At 47.4% G+C, this 17506-nt stretch overlaps 1 protein-coding gene and 1 pseudogene across 1 annotated transcript; one reads left to right on the forward strand and one right to left on the reverse strand.

Moving 5' to 3' along the window:
• The first annotated feature begins 388 nt into the window (after nt 1-388).
• Nucleotides 389-506, forward strand: LOC115873565 (annotated as a pseudogene).
• A 15430-nt stretch (nt 507-15936) lies between these two features.
• POU4F3 (POU class 4 homeobox 3) lies at nt 15937-17266 on the reverse strand. The gene is made up of 2 exons (XM_004696698.1): nt 17147-17266; nt 15937-16833 (listed from the first exon to the last, which is right to left on the reverse strand). Exons 1-2 carry the CDS (start codon nt 17264-17266, stop codon nt 15937-15939), a joined length of 1017 nt encoding a protein of 338 aa, XP_004696755.1.
• Between the last annotated feature and the right edge of the window lie 240 nt (nt 17267-17506).

Genomic DNA, 17506 nt, shown 5'->3' on the forward strand with positions numbered 1-17506 from the left:
GTCTTTCCTGACAACATGTCCAAAGCACATAAAATGAAATCTTGCCATCCTTGCTTCTAAAGAGCACTCTGGCCGTACTTCTTCCAAGACTACAGGTATAGGAATTATGATTGACAACACTTTTGGGGGGAGACATAACTCAATCCATTAGTTATTTGGACAAGTTGCTTATGCTTCCTAGTGTCTCATTTTTAATATGTGGATTATAATATATGCTTCATGTATTTAACACTTTGTATGGGAACAGCACTTTGAATATAGAAGTATTCCATACCTTAAAACTCCTTCTTTCCCTTTCACCTTTGAAAAGAGTCTGTAGTGGTCAGAGTAATAAGCAAGAAAAACTCACTTGCTGACTCAACAAATATTTGTTAAATACCTACTGTTTGTCTACGGCCATACCACCCTGAACCCGCCCGATCTCATCTGATCTCAAGCTAAGCAGGGTCGGGCCTGGTTAGTACTTGGATGGGAGACTGCCTGGGAATACCAGGGTGCTGTAGGCTTTTAAAAAAATAAATAAATAATTTAAAAAAATTAAATGCCTACTGTTCTAAGTAGCCCTGGTGGCATAGTGGTTACACACGGAGCTGCTGACTACAAGGTCAGCAGTTCAAAACCACCAGCCACTCCTCAAGAGAAAGATGAGGTTTTCTACTCCCATAAGAAGTTATAGTCTTAGAAACCCATAGAGGCAGTTCTATTCTGTCCTATAGGGTTGTTAAGAGTCAGAACCAACTCAAGAGCAGTGTGTGTGTGTGTGTGTGTGTGTGTGTGTGTGTGTGTGTGTTTAAAGTGATCTATAGAGATGTTGCTTATTTTAATGTATTTCCTACATATTTAATAAATTTTTATTAAACCCGCCACCATTGAGCCAATTCTGACTTATATACACATGATGTAGGGCTTCTGAGACTGTAAATATCTGTGGGAACAGACAGAATCATCTTTCTCTTGAGGAATGAAAGGTGGTTTGACCACTAACCTGGCAGTTAGCAACCCAACACCTAATCCACAGCAATCTATACGTTGCTATTAGGTCTTCTTTTACCCTCTCTGTGTGATAAAGAGATAGCACTAGAATTTACTTTCAACTTAAGTTATTCGTACTTCGAGCTCAGTATGGCATGCAGGATGGTGGTTGTAGCCAAAGGTTGGGGGTGTGCATCAATTTACTTCATGTTAAGTAAATATAGTAGTGTGATGTGGCAATGAGTGTGTGGGGATGTGTTTTGCAAAACAGTTGGGCATATGGTATAGAAAGAGTGTAGAATTGATACCACTTGAAGTGGGTGAATGGAAAGTATGAGACTCATCTTTCTAAAACCGATCCAGTCATCAGAATCATCTGGGAAATTGTGAAAAATGTAAATTTTTGCATCATGCATTTCCGCTAGGGATTCCTAAGGACTCTTCCAGCTCATGGTCTAGGATCCCACATGTCTGACAGCTACAGTGTAGAGCATTTGAGTCAATATTAAGTCTTTGCGATGGGAAACCCAATTATAAGTCAAGAGGCATGGCCCCTCCCTCTGAATGACCTAACAGAATTCTTAGCAGAGATGGGGCAACACTGAATAAAGCCATGAACAATAGTATCATGTTGCTGTTGTCAGCTGATGTCGAGCGGGCTCTAGTTCACGGTGACCCCATGGATGTTTTGTATAGGGTTTTGCAAGGCTGTGACTGTTCAGCAGCAGATCACCAGGACTGCTTCTGGGTGAGTTCAAACTACAAACTTTTCAGCTAATGGTTGAGTGCACAGGTGAAACAACCAAGAAGTAAAAAAGGAGAGAACACACAAGAAAACTAAGAAGTTGGGGACAGAAAATCTGAAGAGAATCCATTGTCATGTAACCTCGTACAGAAATTTAGGTTGCTTTTGTTATGCTAATGATTTGTGCCAGAGTAGGATGTGTTCTTTCAACCATTTCAGGAGGTAGCATAGGATCAAGAACCCAATGGTACTGAAGGAAAGAGTTCAAGCTTCACTGAAGACATTAGCAAAAAGCAAGGCTCCAGGAATTGATGGAAAACCAACGGAAATGTTTCACCAAGCTGATGAAACAATGGTAGCACTGGCTCATCTATGCCACGAAATTTGGACAACAGCTACTTGGCCAACTGACTGGAAGAGACTCATATTGCACTCATTCATAAGAAAGTAGACCCACCCAAGTGTTCAAACTATAAAGCAATGCCATTGATATCACATGTGAATACAATTTTGCTGAAGATCATCCAACAACAGTTGTAGCAGTACAGTGACAGGGAACTGCCAGAGGTTCAGGCCAGATCCAGAAGATGACATAGAACATGGACGGTCATGGTTCACGTAAGGTGGATCTTGATTGAAAGCAGAAAATACCACAAAGATACTTACTTTTGTTTTATTGACTATGCAAGGGCATTTGACTGGGTGGACCATAACAAACTATGAAGAACCTTGGGAAGAATGGGAATTCCAGAACACTCCATTGTGCTCATGCAGAACGTGTACACGGATCAGTAGGTAGTTGTGCAAATGGAACAAGGGAATACAACATGCTTTAAAATCAAGAAAGGTGGGCATTATGGTTGTATCCTCTCACTCTACTGATTCAATCTGTAAGCTCAGAAAATCATCAGAGAAGTTGGCTTACATGAAGAAGAATTCAGTATCAGGGTGGCGCAAATTTACTTGCTAGAAGTGAGATCGCTGTGAAGTACTTGTTGATGAAGATCAAAGATTGCAGCCTTCAATGTAGATCACAACTCAATATAAAGAAAACCAAAATCCTCACAATTGGACCAATAGGTAATATCATGGTAAATGAAAAAAAGACTGAAGTTGTCAAGGTTTTCATTTTACATGGATCCACAATCAATGTTCGTGGAAGCAGCAGTCAAGAGATAAGTTACACATTGTATTGGGGAAATCTGCGGCACAAGACCTCTTTTAAACTGTTGAAAAGAATGTTACTTTGAGGACTAAGGTGTACCTGATCCAAGCCATGGTATTTTCAGTCACCCCACATGCATTCGAAAGATGAACACTGAATAAGGAAGACCAGAGAAGAACTTAGGCATTTGAATTATTGTGCTGGCAAAGAATATTCAAAGTATCAAGAAATGCCAAAAGAACAAAAAAATTTATCTTAGAAGAAGTACAGCCGGAATGCTCCTTAGAGGCAAGGATGGCAAAACTTCATCTTATGTACTTTGGACATGTTATCAGGAGAGATCAGTCCCTGGAGAAGAACATTGTGTTTGGTAAAGTGGAAGGGCAGCAAAAAGAGAAAGGCCCTCAAGGACATGGGTGGACACAGTGGCTACAAAAACAAGCTTAAGCATAAGGACAATTGTGAGGATGCAACAGTGTTTCGTTATTTTGTATGTAGGGCCACTATGAGTCGGAACCAATTTAACAACACCTAATCCACACCACAAAAACAGGGTGGTCCGAAACCTAGTTCCTTCTGAGAGGTGTCATAAGGAGACACAGATACATGTAGGAAGAGATGCCAGATGATAACAAAGGCAGATGCGCTGATAAGCATCAAAGCAAAATGAGGAGTCACTTGAACTCACCTAAATGAATTGCCATGGCTGAGAGAACCCGATCTGGACTTTTATCCTCCAGAACTGTGAGAATATAAATTTCCCTTCTTAAAAGTCATGCTCTTGTGGTATGTTTGTTTCCTAGACGAGCTCTAGTGTCTTAGTTATCTAGTTCTGCTGTAACAGAAATACAAGCAGAAATTTATTTTCCACAGTTTAGGAGGATCGAAATCCCAATCAATTCAAGGCGCTAGTGAGGTTATTGGGTAGTCACTGGACTGCTAAAGGCAGGTCAGTGGTTCAAATCCACCAGTTGTTCCTGGGGGAAAAGTTCAGGCTACCTGCTCCCCCCAAAATTTGTTGTTGTTAGGTGCTATAGAGTTGACTTAGACCATAATAACCCTATGCACAACAGAACGAAACACTGCACCGCCCTGCACCATCCTCCCAATTGTTTTTATGTTTGAGCCTACTGTTGCAGCCACTGTGTCCACCCATCTTGTCAAGGGCCTTCCTCTTTTGCTCCACCCACTACTTGACCAGACATGATGTCCTTATCAGGAGGGACTGGTCTCTCCTGATAATGTGCCCAAAGTATTTAAGAAGAGGTCTTCCCTATATAAAAAAAATGATAAGTTATCAAGGGTTCATGGGGGGGCGGGGGGAATGAGCTGATACCAAGGGCTCAAGTAGAAAGAAAATGTTTTAAAAATTATGATGACAACATATGTACAAATGTGCATGTTGACATGATGGATGGATGGATGGATGGATGGATGGATGGATGGATGGATGGTGATAAGATCTGTAAGAGCCCCCAATATAATGATTTTTTAAAAACAAATAGAAGAAGTCTTCCCATTCTTGCCTCTAAGACGTACTCTGGCCTTACTTTTTCCAATACAGATCTGTTTGCCCTGCTAGCAGTCCATGGAGCTTTCCATTGTCTTCATCAGCACCACAACTCAAATGCATCTGTTCTTTCGTGCTCTTCCTTATTCATTGTCCAACTTCCACATGCATGTGATGCAATGGAGAATACAATGGTTTGGGTCAGGCACACTTTAGTCCTTACTCTTCAATACACCAAAGAGGTCTCCTGCAGCAGATTTACCAAACGCAACACATCTTTTGGTCTCTTGACTACTGCTTCCATGAGCACTGATTGTGGATCCAAGCAAGCAAAAAATCTATGACAACTTCAATCTTTTCCCCCATTCATCATGATGTTGCCTATTGATCTAGTTGTGAGGATTTTGGCCTTTCATGTACATGGGCACAGATAAGAGCTCTTGACACACAGAATCCAAGACAGAAAAACCCATCAGGACCAATAAGGAGAGTAGCATTACCATGAGGGTTGGGGGAAGGTGAGGGGAGAGAAGGGGAACCAATTACAATGATCGACATATATCACTCCCGTGGGGAGAACAACAGAAATGTGGGTGAAGGGAGACAGCGGATGGTGTAAGATATGAAAATAATAGTAATTTATAATTTATCAAGGGGTCCCGCGGGTGGTGGGGAGAGGAAAAAAAAGGGGAGTTGATAACAAGGGCTCAAGTAGAAAAAAATACTTTGAAAATGATGATGGCAACATATGTACAAACAGGCTTGATACAATTCATGTATGGATTGTTATGAGACTGTAAGAGCCCATAAAATGATTTTTTTTTTAATGGTTGCATCCCACCCTAATACTCTTACAACTAAACTGACTGATCACATCGGATCACAGCCTGATGAATGATTACATCCTTGCATAACCACCTAACTGCATCATTACATAACTATGACGCCATTAAGAATCATGGCCCAGTCAAGTTGATGTATATTAAGTGGGGGGCAGGGGACAGGGCAATTCCATTTAGGACAGCTAGGTAACCAAGGCATCACTTTATCTAAGTAAGCACTCAGACCCTTAATTCAATCTAGCCCAAAAGTTGTCCATAGCTGCAAGTCTTAACCCAAATCCGAAAGACAGAGAAATAAAGGTCTGAGAGCAAAGAAAAAGAGGCTTGGCCACCAGTGTTCTTTAGCCACAGCAAGACTAGGCTCTCACGCTGAATGCTACCTGCCCAGCTCACAATCCAAGTCTATCTACTCTCCACTAGCCTGAACCTCACTCGACCAGGGTTGGCTGCACAACAACTACTTAGTCATACGAAACATTTTCATTTCACTCCCTGGTTCCCACACTCACGTTGTCTCTCATTTTTAAACTTACAAAGCAATCATAGTTTTGAGGAAGATAACGGAAGAAGACTTGTATCAGCCATATGGTTTCAGAAACCCCAGCACTGGGGACCCAGGAGACATCACATTTCTTCCAATTCTACTTTGATTGCACCACTATCCTTTCAAACCATGGTAGAAAAATAAGTTGAAACAATGTTCAAATTAGAATATGACAATCCCTCTATCATATAATGTCAGAGTGAGCCGCCTCAGAGATTAGCTGGCCCATCACTCTCATCGCTGTGTGAGGAAACAGAGAGAGCCAAGCAGGGCAGTCCTCAGCTCAAAACCTCAACTCTAGTTTTTGGCAGAACTAGCTTAAAAGAAGTCTTACACAGTTTGGACATGTTGCTGGTAGAGGCCAGGCCCTGGAGAAGGGGATCATGCTTGGTAAAGTAGAGGGGCAGGGGAAAAGAGGAAGCCCTTCACACGATGAACTGATCGTGGCTGCAACAATAGGCATAAGAACAATTGTGAGGATGGCACAGAATGAGCAGTGTTTGGATCTGTTGTGTATAGAGCGGCTATGGGTCAGGTCAGAACTTAACAGCTAAAATATATATATATATATTTAAAGCAGTTATATTTTTCCTCCTAATGTGCTGTTTTTTTCTTTACACCACCATATCTCTTGAGACACTAACTCTAATCTGAATCTCGCCCTCCCCCCTCCCCACCCGAGCCATTTGGAATCTTTATTGGCAATTGGCTCATACTGTAATTAACACTTTATTTTTGTTTTTAGTAAAACTCTTCCCAGTTTGCCAAACTGTCTTCAGTGCTTATGGATATTTGCCAATAAATTTGGATGGTTACATAGATCACTTAGTCAAGAGAGTCCTAACTGGGACCCATGAAATTATGGGCTGACGAACAAAGGCCAAACATAATAGTGGGACAAGAAAGTAAAAGGAAATAGAGGAAAGAACTAAGAAGCAAAGGGCATTTATAGAGGTCTAAATACAGGCATGCACATGTGTAAGTATATTTATATATAACGATAGGAAAATAGATCTATGTACACATATTTATATGCTAATTATCAAGATAGCAGACAGACATTGGGCCTCTACTCAAGTACTCCCTCAACACAAGAGCACTTTGTTCTAAATAACCTGACATTCCATGATGCTCACCTTCCAGACATAGTCACTGAAGACAAAATAAGTAAATAAGCAAATGTGGTGACGAAAGCTGATGGTGCCCAGCTATCAAAAGATACAGTGTTTGGGGTCTTAAAGGCTTGAAGATAAACAAGCAGCCATCTAGCTGAGAAGCAACAAAGCCCACATGGAAGAAGCACACCAGCCTGTGTGGTCATGAGGTGTCGAATCAGGTATCAAGCATCAGAGACCCAGAACAAAAAAATCATATCATTGTGAATGAGGGGGAGTGCAGAGTGGAGACCCAAAGTCCATCTGTAGGCAATGGGACATCCCCTTACAGAAAGGTCACAAGGAAGAGAGGAGCCAGTCAGGGTGCAGTACAGCACTGATGAAACATACAACTTTACTCTAGTTCTTTAATACTTCCTCCCCACCACTATCATGATCCCAATTTTACCTTACAAATCCGGCTAGACCAGGCATGTACATGGGTACAGATAAGAGCTGGAAACACAGGGAGTCCAGGACAGATAAACCCCTCACAAATAATGAGAGTAGCAATACCAGGAGGGGAAGGGGAAGGTAGGGGGAGAAAGGGGAACCAATCACAATGATCTAATATAACCCCCTCCCAGGGGAATGGACAACAGAAAAGTGGGTGAAAGGAGACATCCAACAGTATAAGACATGAAAAAAATAATAATTTATAAATGATCAAGGGTTCATTAGGGAGGAAAGGCGGAGGGGGGGGGATGAGGAGCTGATACCAAGGGCTCCAATAAAAGAAACTGTCTTGAAAATGATGATGGCAACAAATGTACAAATGTGCTTGACAAATTGGATGAATGGATGGATGGATGGATGTGCTAAGAGCTGTATGAGCCCCCAATAAAATGATATAAAAAAAGAAATTATGGGTTGAATACACACTGTTGAACTTCAAGACGTTAGCAAAACTTTTGAGTGGGCTTTTAAGTACCTTCTTCTAGGTTAGGAAAAGAGTGTGCCTCTGATTCTCAAGAGAGTTCACGAATCATCATCAAGCCTGGACCCCTAAGTGGTTCCATGTCCTCAAGTTACAGTTGGGGAAAGAAACTATGACCCAGATCAGTGAACAGAGACTCCGTGGTCATGTGGAGCACAGTCAAGTTTCCAGGTTTTTTCCTCACTGCACCAAGAGATCTGTGTTCTGTATTCTGAGCAGGGGTGATTCCCTCTCTCCCAGTTAACCCTCTTCCGACTGATGCTTTTCACAGCAAGAGGAATTCACTGAGGGAGTACGCAGGACTCAATACAAATCAATCTCCACACCCGGAGCACTGGCTCCTTGTCCATCTCCCAACAGTAAATCAGTCTCAGGACCTTGGACTTCTGTCAGAGAGAACACTTACATTCTGAAGCTCTCAGCTCCCTCACATGTGTGAGCTCAGCTCAAATGTCGGCAAAACGTGAGGCTCAATCCTCAAACCTAGGAAAATGATTACACAAAGTCATCAGTGGTGCCCCCCTGGAAGAGTCACTGCTATGGACACCAGAGAAAAATTCACCTTCCTGGAGGAGGTAAAAGAGACAAGGTAGAATTTTTTTTTAATGGAATCTAATGCAATCAAGTGCTGCATGAACTGAAATTCTAATAGATAAAAGGGACTCTTTTACAGGTCTAATGTCTAGTTCTATTACAATAACAAATAGGCTACCTTACATTTTATTTAGGAAGTAGAACCTAAGACTAATCAGCCTATTTTTAAAAACACACTTGACCTTTGTAAGGAGGTGGATTTTATTCATTAGTATTTGTGTCTCCAAATTAAGTTTTGGTCCCAACAAATCACAGAATGTTCAGCAGCCTACCCATTTCATTTTATGAAATTATTGATTTTATGGAAAACTTCCTACAATTCTTGATGTGGGAAAAATAATTCAAAATTATTACACATGCATCCTGAGTCTTCGGATAATGCGCAGCAAGAAATTGCAGCATAATGACTAAGAGTGACAAATCGAACAAGTGTAACCAATAAACCATCTGTAGAACACTTGAAGAAATGCAAAAGATGGTTTGCCTTGCACCAAGCTGGATAAATTGGGTTGTGGATGGGAAAAAAACCTTCTCACTGCAGATATTTTAATTCATGTGAATCTGAATCCTCTAGTATTTAATAAAAATATTAGCAAGCTTCTAATTTTGAAAAGAGAATAAATAGTTTGGTTATGTGTAGTTAAGAAGGAGCAGTTAAAACGTGGTGGTGGCAGAGAGTTGAGCTGGTCCAAATTGTTTAATTCAACTTCTATGTGCGTGAATTCTTTCGATAAGATACACAACTCATTTTTTTAGAAATAAACTAAAGTCACCTCCATCTAACTCACTTTCTCATATTTGTAAGATCCAGCCCCCAAAGTGGCAGAGCACAGGTCCACAAAGCAATGTGCTGTATCTCAGGCCAGAGCTTTCCTTAACAAGGGCAGGCTTTACCAGTGACTGGTGTCTCAATGTCTTCTGGTTGTTGCTATTGTTGTTGTTATCATTAGAGACATTTTTAGAATATTTGAACAAAATTGACCTCTCTCATTCCAAGCCTCTGTGCTAATAATTGTACCCTTTTTTATTCATTCAATTACAAGCAAATTGACAGGAGACATTTATATGAGGCAGCTTAAACCTCAGCTAATGGAGTGCCTAATGACTAATTGATCAGATCCCAAGCCAGAGAGCAGCTCTGAGTGGCCTAAAGGAATTTATGCAATTAGTTTAGGTTTGGTAGAAATTGAGTGCATATGAAAGTAAGCTTTTTATGGCCTTGATTTATGAGGGCTGGACATTAACTATGTGTGCCAAGAGGTGAGCTGCCCTAGCAAAGTGAGGGGCACTGGGGGGCTCAGACTGGTGGGGATGTTGGGGTCTGAAGCTGCACTGGAGTGCACATTGGCGGGGAGTGGCGCGTGGGAGGTGATGGGTCGAGGCTGAGAGAGTTGGGAGTCCGCATGAAGTTTGACAGAAGCGCCTACACCAGAGTAGGGAAACCTTTTTCTGCCAAGGACTATTATGATATTTATAACATTCCTGGGCCATACGAAATCGTCAACTTCAAAATTAGCCTGTTCTATTCGGTCAGACCTTTAATTACCTCACCCTTTAATGTGATGGCTGAAAGTGCTGCTCTTCTAGCGAGGCGAGAGCTGTCGGCTGGGACTGCTGATTCCACAGCCTGCAGGAGCCCGGGGCGCCCGGGACGTTCCCCACCCCTGCCCTTGGGCTTAAGTCTGGAGGTGCTTCCTCCTTTGGTAATTAAAAGTGAAAACAAGATGTGTAAAATGAAAATGTTTTACAAAGTAAAACGTGTATAAAGAGTGCCCACAACATTCGAGGTTTTCCCAGGGTGCGTACCTGGATTTGGCTGTTTACACACTGCAGGTTCAGGACCAGTTTGTCTCCTGAGGCCCTGGGGGCGGGTGCCGGACTGGGGTGGGGGTTGAACTGGGGTTTGAGTAGCTCCCCCCAACCCCCGCAGCCCACCCGCAGTAGGCAGGAAGCGGCGGGTGGGGAGGACTCTCTGGAGGCCTCAGCTTCACTGCCCCCGGCCCTCTCTCCGAAACCGCTGCGGCCGCCGCCCGGGAGACTCCCCAGGCCCAGACGAGGCGGGGGGAAGCCCCTCCGGCGGCGCCGGGAAGCGGCCGGCGGACCCTGACCTCGGGCGGGAGCCCGGGGGACGCGGCGGGGGCGGAAGCGCCGCCCAGGGGCAGAGGGAAGCCTGACGTGCTCGGAAAAGTGCGATCGAAGGGGCCTAAGTCGCCCGCCGGGGTCCTGGCCGACTGGGTCTGTGCGCCCGGAGGGGCACCACAGAAGGGGACGAGGCGGGGAGGGGCTCCCCGAGCTCCGGACTCAGCGGCCGCGGGGCTGGCCGGAAGCTCGGAGCGCTTTCAGCCGGGAGAGCGCGGGAAGCGACCGACCGACCGAGCAGAGGCTGAGCTGCGGGGGCGGCGCCAGGCGGAGAGGGCGGGGCCGGGCGGAGGGGGCGGGGCCGTGGCGCTAGGGCTGGCGGAGAACCTCCTCCCCAACGGCCGTGCAAGCCCGACCCGCACCTCCCTCCACAAGTGCGCATCTGCTCGGCGCCCCTGTCCCGGCGGCACCCCATTACCCCGCGCCCCATCAAGTTGGGTCCCACCGTGGGAAGAGTGAAGAAACTGTGATCTTGCCAGATCCCCTCCACGAACTAGTTGCGTTCACGACTTGGCCTGGGCTCTTGCTCATCTGTAAAGTGGGTTAAAACCCATCTCTAGTCGTATGGCCACTTACGGGTTAGGAAAGTGATGCTAAGAAGTGTTTGAAACTACCTGGCAGACTAAATCTCCCTGCCATCGAGTCCATGAGGACACACAGCGGCCCTGTAGGACAGGGGAGAACTACCCCTGTGAGTAACTGCTTACGGAGTAGAAAGCCCGGTCTTTCTACCACGGAGCAGCGGGGAGCCCTCAAGTAAGGGTTAGAGACCATTCATGGTTCCAACCAATATTAGTGGGCCATTCATGCTCGGGGGTCCCCCTGCAGGGTTCAGACAAGCTAAGGGCGAATGGGGCAGACTGCTCGGATCGCCTTTACCACTAAATAAATAAACAGGTGCTATCAACTATCAACTAACAGGTGCTATAAAAACTAAGAAAGAAATAAAACGAACTGATGTGATAGCGGGACTGGAGAGTGGACGGTTTTAGGTAGAAGGAACCAGCTAAGCCCCTCCCTCTCTCTGGGCCTCAGTCTCTCGGATTTTGTTTTGCTTTGTTTTAAGGAGTGTTTTTCAGGTACTTTCCTATGCCTCCTCGGCTCACTGGAGCCCCGTTCCTGGAGAGAGTTCAGTGCGAATGTTCGCAAATGCTTGGTGGTCGCCCACATTCCACCGTGTTCCAGGAGCCACTGGCTGGAGCCAAGGTTCCTAGCAGAACGATGATTGGCACCAAGAACTCCAGGAGAGCGAAATCTTTCTTTCTTTTGCGTTTGCTACTGACACACTGCTGCTTCACTGAAGACCAGATCCTGGATCACAGCGCGGGGGCGGGGCTGGGCGGGGTGAAAGAAGGGCAGGGGGTGTGGACCCCACCTAATATCAAGCCCTGAACGCACCTCAACAAACTCTCTTACGTTTAAAATGAATTAGTGTAGGAATGATGATTATGTGTCAGCCCTGGGCTTCCATGATTTCATTAAAACATCAAAAGGACGCCTGGCGTCTTTCCCCCGTTTTACAGATGAGGACAGTAAAGTTCAGAACACGAAGAAAGAAGCGGAACAGGTATGCCACTAGTCACAGCTGTTTTCGTCTCAGCACTAAAGAAAAAGATCCCAGGCACAAAGGCAGGGCAAGAGAGGGCCACCCTGATCTGCCCCTAGGACTCCTGTTCGGGGCCAAAGTGAAGATCGCGAGTGAGCTGCACCCATGATTACAGCAGGGTTCGGCACAGTCTCCTCTGATCAGGAAGGGAACTGTCTGAATAGAAGCTTGACATCCGGACCACCACCGTGACTTGTCCATCCATACTCAGAGGGAGGCTTGTCTGTCCCCACAGTCCCCAGATTCCAGAAATGCTTGCTTTCTTTTTTCCAAAATAATCACCCAATTCATTCATTTTCATCAACATATATGTCTGCCATTCTGGACAAAGACCCTGAGCTAGGCATTGGTTACGTATGACGCAGTGAACAAAACTATCTTAGCACAGGGGAAGTTTTGAACTAAGGGACCCAGAGCTTGGGGCTGCCAGGCATCAGCCCTGCTGACTAGCCTGTGTTCTCCCTCATGTACAGTCAGGCCCATGTTCTAACTAAACTGAAATCTTCCCCACAGGAGTACAAAGAACTCCGAATATTGGTTGGCCTCACTTTCTCCTGGTACCGTTTAAAAGAAACTTCCACTGGCACGATTGGGGGACTTTGCGGGGCGACCCGCACCAAGTGTTTTAAACATCCACCTTCGATTACTCTTCAGAGTAATTTGTGTGAGGTTTTACAGCCATCTGCAGAGGCTTGCGGAGGTGAAATGATCCGCCCAAGGTCACAGAGTCAGGAAAGGGTCCAGTGGGGAAACATAGAAGGCCTGTGTGAATGCCAAACCTACTGGCGCCCACCCCCACCCCCAGAGGTCTGCACCTCCGCTGGTAAGTGGCAGAGGGTAACTGCACCAGCCTGGGAAAACCACATCTCCCGTGGCTTCCTGAGAGAGCCCACGGAGAGAGGTGGCGGCGCCGGCCCGGCGCGCTCCGAGGGTAGGAGAGAGTGGAGGGAAGCTCCCGTCTGCGGGTGGAAACGGATTAAAATACTCTGGCGCGCGCAGTCCCCGGGCGCCTGACGGAGAGGAGAGGCAGAGACCCAGCGCGGACTTGGCACGAATCGAGCTCTCCATGCTGCTCCTCTCACCTTCTCCAAAGTCTCCCAAACTTTTCAGATTAATAATAATAAACATTTTGACTGTTTTAAACCTAAATAAGTAAAAGTAAAGATCCTTTAAAATAGAAGTGAACGTCAGGTTCTTTCCCGCGCAGGAGAAGCTGAAGGTTCTTACCTGCAGGAAACCTTGCAAGAAATCTTGCAACCTGAAAGGGCTCTTTCCACTGGAGCGCTGCGCTGCGCTTCTGCGCGGGACGCTCAGGGCCTCCTCTTCTCTAACCCAGCTGAGCTCTGGCCCTGCGTTTTATACCACTATAGGCAATTAATATTGCATCAGCCGTATTTTAAATTTTCAAAACCCACAATATAATGTAATGGCATAAGGGCATTCATTATTAAAGGACACCCGATGGAGAGGAAGGTGGGGGAATCACTGGGGCTTTTGCGCAGGCGGGGGCTAGAGGCTGAGGTCTGGGTGGAAAGCCTGGGGGCGAACCTTAGGTTTGTTTTTTGTGACGGGAGATGGGGAGGGGGTGGACGCGGAGCAGAAGGACCCCCTAATCGGATCTGGGGGACGGAGTTCTAAAGACCGGAGCTCTTTGAAGAAGCAAACGCAGAGGAAATATGCAGACACTCCGGGACTTGAAACATTAATATTTAAATTGTGTTAGGTGTTTCTGCGGTTCACAAATAAAAAGGTTCTCACCGCCTTTTTTAGGGGGGGTGGATGCAAAAGAAGGTCACAGAGTCTGTTGGGCACCTACACAGAGTCTGTTGGGCACCTACTCTGCGCTGGTCGCTAACCCAGACACCTTAGTCCCCCAGACTAACTGGGAAGCCCACAGAAGTGAAGAAACTGGGTGGCCACTCACAAGCCTTTCGGGAGACCCGCGAGGGGTCCCGCTTCAAACTGTCCCAGCGAACAGTTGTCTCCCTCTTCTGCCCTCACCATGCTCCAGTCTTATAAAGTTGGCTAAACCAATGATTTGTTCGTTGTCTATTAAGCGACAAGCCTGGTATCAGACGCCTTATAAATGATCTTACTTGTTTCTCACAATAAACCTGTTGGTATTAATATCTTCATTCGGCAGATGAGCAATCAAGACCTGGCGAAGTTAAAAAAATAAATTTTTTTAAATTGCCTCAGCATCTTTTAGCCAGTGAGTGGAGGCGGCTGAAAGCTCCAACCCCCTTCGGTGGAGCTTCAAAGACAGCCCGAGCAGAGCCGAGCAAGGAGAAGTAAGTACCTTGAAACCTCGAGGTACAGAGAAGGGAACAGGGGGCTCCTCCCGGAGATGGGGCCAGGGTGCAGGGGCAAGGGCAAGAAGAGATGCAGGACCCTGGTTGCTGGAAAAGATAGTCCAGCGCGTCTGAGCTCTCCCTTCTAAATCTTGTCAAAGGCTAGTACTCCTTAGCCTCCAGGGAAGAAGCCACTGCAATTCGGGTTGAAAAATAAAGCCTTTATTTTTGAAGTTAACTCAAGAGGTAAAGAGAGAGGAAACTTAATATTTTATTGGTATCTATTCAGAAAACGAAACAAAAAAAAGTCACACGGCCACACGCAAACTACATGAAACAGTGAAAGATTAAAATGAGATGGGGCCACAGGGAGGGTGGGGGAGCGGAAAGGGTACAGGCCAGAGGCCTCATCCAGCCCCAAACTGTAAGTCAGCCTCCACTTAAGAGGGGTGGGAAGATGTCGAGTTAAATAAATACTACTAATTAATGGTACTAACAAGAACAATAAAAAAAGCACAGTGAGATTAGAAGGGCTTGCATATGATTCAGAGAAGTTACAGTCGCTTTTGAGCAAGCCCCTACCCTGCTCTGGAGTCTAGCTGGAGTTTGAGAGTTTTCATGCGCCCTGGAACAAGGTGCCTGCTCTCCAGCAGTCAGTAATTACACTTCCATCAGCAGAAGCCCAAGGAGGTTGGCCAAAGCAAGTTCCCAGTTCTCTTTGCAAATGTCAGTGACAGCATTTCCAGTCGGTTTACTGGGCCTGCTTTTTCTGGAACCCACTTTACCACGGAGAACCTCTCAGGAGCCTACAACTCTCTGCGCCCTTTCCCTGAATTTAATCCATGCTACTTTCTGAAAATTTATAGCAAACCAAAGGATGAGATGAGCAGAATTTAGGTGGAAAAGAGGGAGCATAAGGCGATCCTTTGGAAACATACATGTATTTCATATACTCTAAATAAATTTCCAGTACGTGTCTGTACCCCAGTTATTAGATATCCTAGTCTTTGTAGTAATTATCACTTCCTTCCCATCCCTTCATCCCTTGCCTAATGAGGCTCAGCAAAAGTGGCGCCTTCATTCCTGCACCAAGCAATCCTGCCAATTTATTACCCCCAACGCTCGGGCTCCTGTCCTGAAGCAGCATGGTTCTGCGCCAGGGCTAATTTCAGCACCACGAACAGCGCAAATCCCTTCAAGCCAACCTTCATGGGTTTTTTTTCCCCAGGCGCGGAAACTTTTTTGGTGGGAAGAGAAAGAAAGGGGGAGAGAGAGCGAGGAGTCCAGGAAGCATTCAGGCAGGATAAAGGGGAAAGTTCGTGGCTTGGAGGGAGAGAGCATGACCTGCCAGCAAATGCCCCATACCATGCCTTTCCCCTGGGGAGTGGGGGGCGCCCCCACGGTTCTCCCAGCCACTACCGCGGCTCCCCGCTGCAGTCAATGGACAGCCGAGTACTTCATCCGTTTCTGTTTCTGTCTCTGGTTGCAGAACCAGACCCTCACCACGTTCTTTTTAAGGTCCAGTTTCTCGGCGATCGCCGCGATCTTCTCAGATGAAGGCCGCGGCTGGATGGCGAAGTAGGCCTCCAACGAACGCTTCTCGGGCGCCGCGATGGACGTGCGTTTGCGCTTCCGCTCACTGCCGTTGAAGAGCTCCGGCTTGCTGTTCTTCTCGCGGTAGGCGGCCTCGGCCTCCTCTAGCCAGGCCTGCAGCACCGGCTTGAGCGCGATCATATTGTTGTGCGAGAGCGTGAGGGACTCGAACCTGCAGATGGTGCTCTGGCTGAGCGAGCCCACGCCGGGGATCTTGAGGTTGGCCAGCGCCGCGCCCACGTCCGCTTGGGTCACCCCCAGCTTGATGCGCCGCTGCTTGAAGCGCTCGGCGAAGGCCTCGAGCTCGCGCGGGTCCGACTCCACGTCACTGAGACAGGCGGGCATGGCGCTGTGCGGCGCCACGGCATGCGGGTGACCCATGCCCATGGCCTGGTGCAGGTGGCCCATGGCACCCAGGTGGTGCGGGTGGATCTGCGCGGGCATCACCGAGTGCTCGGGGGCGCCCAGGCCGCTGACGCTCAGCGTGGGCGAGATGTGCTCCAGCAGGTCGCTCTCGAGCCCCTGGTGCACGGCGTGGTGCGGGTGCGAGGTGAGCGCGGCCGGGTGGGAGATGGGCACGGCGGAGGAGGTGGACGTGCAGGGCACGCTGCTCATGGTATGGTAGGTGGCGTCGGGCTTGAACGGATGACTCTTGCCGTGGGAGACGATGTCCACGGCCGCCAGTGCCTCGGCGCGTGCCAGCAGGCTCTCATCAAAGCTTCCAAATATATTCCCCTGCAGCTGCAAGCAAGAAGGCGCACAGCACGGTCAGTGGGGAATACTGTCAACTCAGGATGAAAACACATTTTCCAGCAACTGAGACGCCGCTCCTCAAAGCCCAGGTCATAAAAATTAATACGGAGGCAGCGGCTCGGCTGGAACAGACGTGTGGATCAGAGACATGAATGAGAGCGCGCGCGTGGGGAGAGAGCGCGGGGGAGACGAGGAGAGGGCTTCAGACAGCGGCGATTGTGCTGGGCGACATGAAAAAAACATGAAGCGCGGGCCTGTCAAACAATGTGCCTTGGAGCGGTAATTATGCTCCACTACGTACCTGCGGGGCTGGGAGACAGACGCGGCGCATGGCCTCGGAGCCGGAGTGCAGGCTGGAGAATTTGGGCTCTTGCAGCCCCGGGTGCATGCCGAAAGGCTGCTTGGCGTTCATGGCCATCATCTTCGCGCGTCTGGCAGGGAGGCAGCGGGGGACATGGATCGGGCTGGTCTCGCTGGCTCGCCGGGCTCCAAGTGAGCGCCGCTCAGCGTCCGCGCTCCCCTCTCCCTCTCGCTCGCTGCCTCCTCTCTCCCCCACCTGCTCCTTCACTCATCTTACAAGCTGCTTGCCAGGAAGGGCCCGGGCACGCGCACGCGTGCTCACGCGCCCGGGACTCGCAGGGGCGGCCCGGGAGGCGAGGCG

This window comes from Echinops telfairi, unplaced genomic scaffold, assembly GCF_000313985.2.
Source record: "Echinops telfairi isolate 266 unplaced genomic scaffold, ASM31398v2 ScPeMD7_7469;HRSCAF=8507_0, whole genome shotgun sequence".
Classification (NCBI taxonomy): domain Eukaryota; kingdom Metazoa; phylum Chordata; class Mammalia; order Afrosoricida; family Tenrecidae; genus Echinops; species Echinops telfairi.

Excerpts from the sequence above, each read along its gene's own strand:
- POU4F3 (XM_004696698.1), bottom strand. The coding sequence starts at position 17,266 with ATGATGGCCATGAACGCCAAGCAGCCTTTCGGCATGCACCCGGGGCTG. Across the intron at positions 16,834-17,146 it reads TCTGTCTCCCAGCCCCGCAG|CTGCAGGGGAATATATTTGG; the intron begins GTACGTAGTGGA and ends TCTTGCTTGCAG.